This window comes from Phragmites australis, chromosome 13, assembly GCF_958298935.1.
Source record: "Phragmites australis chromosome 13, lpPhrAust1.1, whole genome shotgun sequence".
Classification (NCBI taxonomy): domain Eukaryota; kingdom Viridiplantae; phylum Streptophyta; class Magnoliopsida; order Poales; family Poaceae; genus Phragmites; species Phragmites australis.
The window spans coordinates 5709876-5720483 of record NC_084933.1 but is presented as its reverse complement, the minus strand read 5'-3'; the positions used below and the strand labels follow the sequence as shown (position 1 = coordinate 5720483).

The 10608-nt window shown below is 37.0% G+C and overlaps 1 protein-coding gene across 1 annotated transcript; it reads left to right on the top strand.

Annotated features, from left to right (window-relative positions):
• Positions 1 to 7722: 7722 nt before the first annotated feature.
• On the top strand, positions 7723 to 8818 carry LOC133889678 (defensin Ec-AMP-D1-like). Its single transcript, XM_062330131.1, has 2 exons — positions 7723 to 7789; positions 8652 to 8818. The coding sequence occupies exons 1-2, from the start codon at positions 7723 to 7725 to the stop codon at positions 8816 to 8818; spliced, it is 234 nt and encodes a 77-aa protein (XP_062186115.1).
• Positions 8819 to 10608: the final 1790 nt, after the last annotated feature.

The following is a 10608-nucleotide window of genomic DNA, read 5'->3' as shown; positions in this document are numbered from 1 at the left end:
TTCCCAAACCAGGTCACTAAAACCAATGCATTAAGGAATCATGCTTGCACGTCTCGATCTCCTCTAGGGAAAGTCCGTGGGAGCCCAATTCTTAGATCAACCTCAAAAGCACGCACTTCACCAGCAACAATTGTATCTAAAATGCCATGTAAGGTATTATAATAAGCATCACATCAGACAAAATGAGGAGACTTGTTAATGATACAATTCTCAAATAAATAGGATGACATGTAATGCCTGGTACAATTCTGCATGCATGAGAGCTTGACTCACACGTTTCAAATAGTAATCGAGCCCTATAGGCTCTATCTTTATGTATTTGTAAAAAACCAATTGTACACCCATGTAGATTTATGTTAAGTTCCCATGCCTGATATGCATCTTGAAGTAATAATATTCCCTAGCACTGGCATGCTTGCTGGACTTACTACCACCATCTGCACAAAACATAACCTCAATACCACGGTCACAAAAAAAATTAAATTTGGGAAGATAGGAAATAACCTACCAACCTTGCTCATCACAGTTGTCATCATCATTGTCATCATTATTATTTGGCCAATCTACTGGGTGAGGGCCTTAATAAAGCATCTTATGGTTCCATCCTGTTTCGCCACCAAGGAAAAACAAAGGATAGGCAATTGGATGGTATGCCCGGAGATACTGAGGTCGGTTGGCTTTTCCATACACTATAACACTTCTATCGAAACATTTTTGTGCATCATTCCCTTCAATGTAGATAACAGCGACTTGGGAAGCTATGGTGGTATTGTACCTTCATTGGTCCAATGAAATATCCATGTTCAGCTCAATCCTATAATCATGTAGGTTTGGAGCAGAAATAACACTCTGAAATGTTTGCACATAGGGGTTGTGCTCTAGTATCCTCCAAATCTTCTGGATCAAATTGATATCAAGACCAGGAGACCTCTTCGCTCTGTGTTCCATTGTCTCATTAGTATCATAGAAGTAAAGTTGCAGGTGCCATGGACCCTTCCCACCAGGTACCAACTGGTCCAAATGGTGATATATCTAACCATGTGCAAGGAATGTGTATATACAAGTTCCTGCAGCAGTGCTAACCTGACAATAAAGTGTAGCACCAATACTTGTAAAGGAGAAATAAGAATTGAAATATCGTATGTGTTCTCTAAAGTATTTTGCATGGTCATCATCAAGGCTCATATAAAATCGTCGCAACTCATCTTGTACATCTAGAATGAAGATTTTAACCTTTCCTTTCCTACAACAAAAAGCAAGTCCCTAGTATTGGAACCGTTTGGCTCCACCATACGGGAAATTTTTGGCTTCCCATAAAACATGATGCTTCTTTGGAAGATTTTGGTAGATGCGGTTGGGCAGATCATATCCTTGCATGCACACACTATCTGGACATTCCACAACGTATGATTCAAAAACAACATCTGCACACACTACTGCATCACCACCAATGGCAGAAAAATCAACAAGCGATTTTGAGTCCTAAATGAATAAAATTTGGACATGCACGGTCTTATAGCAGAATTGTTATTGTACACCTACCAATTGGTACACATGCACATGAAGTAGCCTAATTCAGTATGCGTTTCATAAAACAGCTTCATGTTGTAGGAAGTTGTCATTTTCAAAGCAATAACATACACATATACCATGTTATAGCAGCTTCATGTACTAGCTCAATATATATATATTAGGCAACTTGATGCTTACAAATTAGCAGCAGCATCTTTTATTTAGGCTTAATGAGAAACTGGTCCAATGTGTAAGGTTAAAAATTGTCCAACGTGTGACCAGATGGAAATAAGCTACATATATCATGTTATGCACCAGGAAAATTAAATTAAATTATCCATTTTTCAAAAAATCTAATATGGTGATCCTGTATGAGCTTGGGACACATGTGCAAAATAATCTAGCATCTGGAAGATAACATAACATCAGAATAGTTTCTCATAGGAAGGAGCAACATAACAATAGCTTCCTATCTCAAACTGAATCATTCAAAAGTTTAGGTTTCACTGAATGATTAACATAAATCATAAATGTAAATAATTCTACGTTGCAACTCAACATCATAGTTAGTGTCAGCCATTAGTTCATGACAAGGGAAGAAAACCGAATATAAGCATGGGCACATACATAAAAAACCAACACGAATGTGTAACATGTAACTTTGCAGATTTCAGCCCTTGAAGATCGCTAAGATGAGCGATGCGGTCACATATTTAGAATATAGTAATTTTGCACAAAGTTTATTGAAACCCATGAAATCCTTATGAATCCTCCAATATAAACAGGTCTCACATTGAAGTATAGACTATAGGTTTTTTTCCAAGTGAGTCCATAGGAGTCCTTGTTCCCTAATTTGCTTGGATAATTTTACCCCTAAATTTGTTTCCATCACAATGTCAAAATTAAAGAATAATTGCTACAATATGCTTTTCAAGCACATACCACTCCAGAATCAAGAAGGTACTATCGTATACAAGAAAGATATACTTCAAAGAGTGCATGATCCTGAGTAAGTAATAATGTTGTATTCCGTTTGGATTCCCTAATGAGCGTAAATTGATTGTCTCAGTCCTCTAGCAGGCAATGAAAGCGTAAATGTAATGGTATTCCTCTGGTGAAACGTATCACCCAAAATTACAACACAATTTTTACAGAATTGGCTGAACAAAACATACCTGAGTGAACCTCCTCGGCTGACTCCTGATCCTCCCTCTTCCCTCCACCTCAGCAGAAGACCGATCCTCCCTCTGCCACCATCCTCAGTGGTTTATATAAGGATTGGTTTAGTAGACCTCCTCGGTGAGGGATGTGGAGGCCGGCGGGGGAGCCCTGCCGTCACAACAAATGAGTGCGCTATCGGCGAGTAGGGTCGGGGAGGAGGGAAGAGGGGTCACAGACACCGTTAGGGAGGAGGGAGGACGGGGCAGAGACACTGTTTGGAAGGAGCGAGGAGGGAGGAGGGCCTAAGACATCGTTGGGGATGAGGGAATAATGCGGGGAGATCTGGGATCAGAAACTGAGGGGTAACATGTGCGTGATCGGCGGGGGCTGGGCTGTGGTGGTGATCTCGTTAGGGTGGGGGGTTGATTCTTTTGGTCGGTTGGGGGGAGGGGGAGGCGAAGGGGGACCGTTGGATTCGATCTAGAAGGGAAGGCAGGAAAACAGAAAAAGTGACGCATTGTGGTGGGGAGAGGGGGGCGATTGAATTCGATCTGGAGGTGTTGGATGTGGTGCTCAACATCAAAAGCATTCATGCCTTTATAGTTTAGAAAATTCCATTTGAAGTATTTCTTTTTGTTAGTCTAGTAAATCGACATGATAATATGCGTTTGTGGGTGGTAAACAATATCTTTCTATATGGAAGCCACACCTATAAAGTTGAATTCAAAGTGGCTCACACCTACTCGATCGAGACTAGAAGGACTAGCTTTGAAGAAGACATATGGGACACCACATGCCAAACTATCTACCATGTGTTCCTAGACTATGGAGCCAACATCAAGGACTCGTTGTACTGCTATGGAGCCAAATGGTAGGCCCTACATAGGCGGTTTGTTAGATGCGTATGTGGAAAGACACCCTAGGTGTCCTAAAAATAGTAGTGAAATGGATGGCGTTGATTTTCTATTATTTTTTTCTCGATTAAATAGAGAAATTACCTTATTTTGGTTAGCTAGCAATCTTGAAGCATAACCTGAATTTCTAAGGTAGAACATATATAGCGTGGCATGTTGCACCCGGTGGTTGAATGCTAAAATTATCCAGTTATATATAGAGCTACATGTTCGTGTGTGGATAATCGTTGTGCCACATGGTTCTTGGGCCTTGCACGACGATGCCGTTTGCGCCTATATAAGCAGGGCACAATCACCGTTGTAACCTGCAGTCATCCGTTACCCCAGAGAAGTGCGTAGAGTAAAAAAGAAATAAAGGGAAACTAATGGAGTCCTCACCAAGGTTAAGGTTACCGACCGAAACTCAGTTACTGAGCTCCGGAGGTAACCAAAAATTCACGATAACCACGGTTACTAGTCAAAAATTCAAAAAAAATTTGGAGAAAATTCATTTGGCAAAATTTGAAATTTGAAAAAAAAAATCGCGATTTTAGCCATTCTGTAACCGGTCGGTTTGGACCTGTTACCGAGCGGTTTTTGTGATTTATCGAGCAGTTTTCTCGAATTTTCCGCATTGTCGGTAACCACTCAGTTTTCTCGATTTATCGAGCGGTTTTCTCGATTTTCAGTGAAGTTCAACAAAAAATCCAAAAATTATCTCAATCTTGTAAAATCAATAACTAATTCATCTGAGCTTCAAATCAAGTGAAACAAATTTTTTTGGTTTGCTTGTAACATAATCTACATGATAAAAGTATTTATACTCATAAAAAATTCAAAATTTTCTGTAAGAAATTGTATTAGTTAAACCAAGTTAAATACATAGTTTACTCTTTGCTAATCCAAAAATCATGAAACTAATTTTGTTAGTCTTCTTACATGATCCTATGTCTTTTAAAAATGCATGAACTCATAAATTAGTTATTATAACATGCATGATTATGTAAATATATTGCAACTAGATTAATTTATAACTGACCCATCACACCTCAAAAATTAGTGAAACTACTTTCATTAGCTTATTTATACTATGATTTACGTAGGAAAAATAATAGTAGACATGAAAAAGTTAATTACATTATTGTTTCTTAACATATTCACTTTATGCTTGTGAACTTTGTAAAAATCATAGAGAAATTAATAAAACTCTAAATAAAGTGAAATCAATTTTAAAGATTCTCTTAAAATACGTTTTACACAAGAAAAATATGTGTTTGCATGTTAAACTTTTCCTTAACATGAGTTAATAACTAAGCCACACGCTTCAATGTTTTTCATATTTTTCAAACTTTCTCCCTGTAGAATATGATGCAAACGACATTATTTTTGAAAAGAAATTTCACAGAAGGTCTCAGAATTGTGTCTAGTTTGTTTTAAGATTTTTTTGAATTGTTTTGAATTATTTTATTTTTTTTGAATTTTTTGAATTCAAATTCGGTTACCGTTCGGTTTCTGAAACCGGACCGAACCGAGAAGGTCGGTTATCGCGGTTTTAGAGCATTAACCGTCAGTTTCTTGAACCGTGGTCCTCACGCAAGTTCTTCCTGGCTGTCGTCATCCTACTGCTGCTCGTTGTCATGGCAATTCTTTTGGCACTTCAGACGGCAGAAGAATACATGTATGTTTGGATGCCCTGTCATCTGGGAATTTGTTTGGAAGCTATGTACACGATTGAAATACCACACATTATTTATATTTATTTTGAAATCAGATCCTTTTCAATAATTTATAATCCGATATATAAAGTTTGTAATGTATTTAGTTGTAGTGCTTAATTCTAATGTTATATATCTTATAATCAATAGGGAAGAGAGTGTTTCACATCAATCATCGCTTCAATGCACATCATCTTAGGGAACTAACTCGATCAACTCACTATTACATCTGGTTTTAGCCCTCTACAACTTTTACCTCTAAATTTTTATTATAATATGTTATAAGTTCCAACAAAAGTACAATATTAAAAAGTACTCTTGAGAAATTGTTTACCCAATCTATATATTGAAACTGATAATGATAACCAAATTTTAGAAATTTGCAATCGTTTTTATCTCATCTGTCTGATACTTTAAATGATTATTTCAATATCTAAATGAGTTCAAATGAAAAAATTTCAACAATAAAATTCTAGACCTCATCGAGGGCAAGGATTTTGATATAAAGTTTGTCCCCATCTGACTTTGGCTTAAAAAATTACAAATTTTCAAGATAAACTATTATCTATTATAACAGGCGGCTTCTTATGTGACCCACCTGTGATAATCATTCTATTACCAGAGGCGTTCACATAAAGAACCATCTCTGAAAATGACATTTTACATAGATAGCTGCATGTGGAAGTTTGTTTCCACAAACGGCCCGAAACCGTAGGGTGGTCTACTAGTTGCTCAGGCGGTTTGTCATATGAGCTACTTGTCGAAAGATACCTTGGATATCATAAAAAATAGTTTTTTAGTAACGAGAATATCAGTTTTTAATTAAAAAAGACTTAATGGTAATTAAGCCACATGCAAAGAACCTAACATACAACTGCCTAATTTAGAAACAGTCGCGAGGCAAGAAATAGACGCTCTTGAATCCAGGATATCTTGTAGAGCGTGGCACCAAACACTACTTAAAAAACAATTTTCAGAGATAGATGGTAAGCCATATCCACATATGTTTAGCCACCTGCCTCTGGTTGAATACCAATGGAGATGGACGATCTCCACAGGCACAAAAGAGACAGCATGTAAAAACTTATTACTAAAATCAGTCCAGTTAAGGAACCGTATGTGGTAATAGATTTTCACATACGGTTCACTTAAGGAACTGTCTGTCGTAATAGGTTTTTATAGGCAGAAACGCAATTTTTTAATTGGACCATCTCTGATAATCGGTCCCCGAATCGATGTTTTTGGCCTGAAAAAACCAAAAAAATTATTTTGGTCTGACCAAGCACCTCTGCGGCCGCGCCGTCATAAGTCACAAGTCATATGATTTTTTGCGTGTGTGTAGTTCATGGCACTTAAATCTGGGACCTATCAGCTCACACGATACGTCGTTACCATTCTACCACAAAAGTATCAGTGATACTAATAGCATATGCAATTCTTTTGATATATTTTGTCTGAAACTTCAAATAATTATTTATACATTTAATTACCTCAAATTAAAAAGTTTTCAACTACAAAATTGTAGATCTCATCGAGGGCTACAATATTTATATAAATTTTGTCATCACCTGACTTTGTATAAAAAAGTTATGTATTTTTTAAGATAAGTTGTCATCCATTACAAGAGGCGGTTCAAATAAGTAACCGTCTATGAAAATCATCCTATTTTCAAAGATATTTCACATAAAAAACCATCCCTAAAAATAACCTTTTATATAGCTGGTTCACATAAGGAATCATCTGTGATAATCATTTTATTTTCAAACGCAGTTCATATAAAGAACCGTCTCTGATATAAGAAACCGTTTATGAAAATCATCCTATTTCCAGAGATATTTCACATAAGAAACCGTCCCTAAAAATAACCTTTTATATAGTTGGTTCACATAAGAATCGTACCAGATAATCATCTTATTTTTAAATGCAGTTCATATAAAGAACCATCTTTGAAAATAACATTTTACATATGCAGTTCACATAAGGAAACGTCTATAAAAATTTATTTTCACAAGCGACCCAAAACAGCAGGGGCCTGATTAGGTAGTTTGTCAAATGCGCCTATAGAAAGACACCTTGGATGTCTAAAAAATAGTATTTGTAGTTGTGAAATGGATAACGTTGACTTTCTATTATTTTTTCTCCATTAAATAGAGAAATTACCTTATTTTGGCAAACAAGCAATCTTGAAGCATAACCTGAATTCTAGGTAGAACAACATAGCGTGGCATGTTGCACCCGGTGTTGAATGCTAAAATTATCCAGTTATATATAGAGCTACATGTTCGTGTGTGGATAATCGTGGTGCCACATGGTGCTTGGGCCTTGCATGACGATGCCGTTTGCGCCTATATAAGCAGAGCACAATCACCGTTGTAACCTCCATTCATCCGTTCATTACCCCACAGAAGTGTGTACAGTTAAAAATAAATAAAGGGAAACTAATGGGGTCCTCACGCAAGTTCTTCCCGGCTGTCGTCATCCTACTGCTGCTCGTTGTCATGGCCACTGGTACGTGAATGCGTCAGACCTTAATAATTCGTTTTGGTAAGCAATTCTTTTGGCAGTTCAGACGGCAGAAGAATACATGCATGTTTGGATGCCCTGTCATCTTGGAATTTGTTCTGAAACTATGCACACGATTATATTGAAATACCACACATTATTTACATTTATTTTGAAATCAGATCCTTTTCAATAATTTATAATCCTATATATAAAATTTGTAATGTATTTAGATATATTGCTTAATTCTAATTTTATATATCTTATAATCAATAGGGAAGTGAGTGTTTCACATCAATTATCCCTTCAATGCACTTCATCTTAGGAAACTAACTCAATCAACTCAATATTACATCTGGTTTTAGCCCTCTGCAACTTTTACCTCTAAGTTTTTATTATAATATATTATAAGTTCCAACAAAAGTACAATATTAAAAGTACTCTTTAAGAAATTGTTTATCCAATCTATATATTGAAACAGATAATGATAGCCAATTTTTAGAAATATTGCATGTAGATCCAATCCAGAATAGTATGTATTTGTGAGCCGAGGGACCGGACCAGAGTATGCAGCAACGAACCATGCATAATTTTTTTGATAGTAATGTTACACTACGACCTATGTCATTGGAGCCGTATCCATGACTTCTCCTGGAGAATGTGATATGGCTTGGCTAGATCTAGCTGAAGTTTGGCAGGCATTTGGATAAACAACTGGGAGAGATTAGGTCCATTATCTAATGTGGTATGCATTTACCTATGGTCAATGTGGCACTGTATATATATTCTTAAGTATACCCCACTAATGCATTTCTTATATATAGTCTTAAGTATACCCCACTAATGCATTTCTTATATGTGTTGTCAGAGGTGGCGCCAGCGCTGGCAAGGAACTGCGAGGCGAAGAGCACCAAGTTCCAGGGGATATGCCTGACGGATAATGAAAACTGCGCCAGCATGTGCCGGAGTGAGGGTTTCTCCAGCGGTGACTGCAGCCCCTTCCGGCGCCGCTGCATCTGCACGAAGCCATGCTAGGCGGTCGGATTATGTGAAAGGCAGCCTTCAGTGCTGCTGGTCCACGGATGGTACCTGGAATAAAACTCCAGCTTGAAGACAGGCGCTTTAATTATATCAGTTATAAACATGCACGTAGTATTTGCTTCCAGTAATATAACGCAGTAAGTGCTATGAGATGGACCATGCATGCCATGATGCAAGTGTTTATTGGATCATAATTATGTTTTTCTTGAAAATGGTATATAATAATCTTTTTTCCTCTTTGTATTTCTTAAATTGTTTCAATTTACTCACGACATTTCTTAGTGTAAACTCTTGATTCTTGTAATCACCGGCACTCGTAAATATAATCACTTTAGTGCACGTAATCTCTTAGGTTGGTTTCAAGTACACACGACTGGAATTAATATAGAAATGAACGAACTTAAAAATATGGAGCAACTAAACATCTTTGTTAGATATGTATGTTGCATTGTTGTTCCAACTTTCATTGAAGCCCAATCCAATATCTATTCCTTTTTTTCCAGGAAATGTGATATAATCTCTCCGTTGTTTTTGCTTGTCTTTCTAGAATTCGTGCATTGAAACTTTCATTCATATTTAGATAGTGTAAGTACAACTCCTAGCCCAATAAAAAATGTGGACACCTCAGAACAGATTACTATAGATAAATTTTAAACCCTATCACAGCCGGTTATTGATTCTGTCTTTGCAAAAATGTCTGTGATATTAACCTTATTACAGACAATTACAACTCTATCTGTAACAGAGATACACATAGACGGATTTTTTAAAAAGTCGTCTGTGAGTAGTAAGAGTCACAGACAGTTCTTGTTGAAACCCGTTTGTAAAAGGTGTCATAGACATTTTTTTTAAAACCGTCTGTGTGACCCTTTCTCCCCTTTGAGAAGCTATTTTTCTTCCTAACTGTCGTCATGATACGACATACACACTTTATAATGTACAAAGTAAACAATATTATAGGCATTATTTACATATCACATATTGACACATTATTCGAAATATCAACCGCACATTGTTCTGATCTTCCTCATAAATATTTACATATCACTCAAAGAACGATATGATGAGCAAAAAGAGTGTACCTAAAAGAGTGTACCTAACCTCTAACTGTGCTATTTGGATATCTTTTCAGATATGCACAATACATTTTTTTAGTTAGAAAAATTAAGTAATAAAAGAGTGTACCTAACCAGCTCTAATAATGGAGATGAGTCATTAGTGACAGGTTGTAACACCACCTGTAACTTATGACTAGCCTGGGGAGACTGTCATTAATAACGTTATGACCCGTCACTGATGACTAGACTAGAACGACCTGTCACTGATGAGTTGGTCATTAGTGATGGGTCACAACTTTACCTGTCACTAATGTCATTAGTGATGAGTAACTTTATGATCCGTTATTGATGTCCAGTCATAATTGACAGGTCATGGTCCAGCCTCGACCCGAGACTACATAAGTAGCATTACGTAACAGGACCCGTCACTTATGACTCCTAAGTGACGGGTTCTGGTGACCCGTTACTTCTACAGTGTCTCCTTTATCTTTTTCACATGAACTAGCCTACAGGACTGCAAGCATATCATATTGATGCTGTCCCAGTCTGTAGTGCAGTGCATGCGCTTGAGTTCTAAAGATTTCACATGAACTCGTCACAGTAACATTGGGTTTTGCTCTGCATATTTCTATGCATCCCTAATTCCAGGAGGAAATTAAAAGTTTTCATTGTCTTTCTGTGAATTTGTCGTATCAGTCTGTGAATTTGTAGGGTAGATTTGAGGCA

Coding starts and splice junctions, on each gene's coding strand:
- LOC133889678 (XM_062330131.1), top strand. CDS start 7,723: ATGGGGTCCTCACGCAAGTTCTTCCCGGCTGTCGTCATCCTACTGCTG. Junction 7,790..8,651: donor GCTCGTTGTCATGGCCACTG/GTACGTGAATGC, acceptor ATGTGTTGTCAG/AGGTGGCGCCAGCGCTGGCA.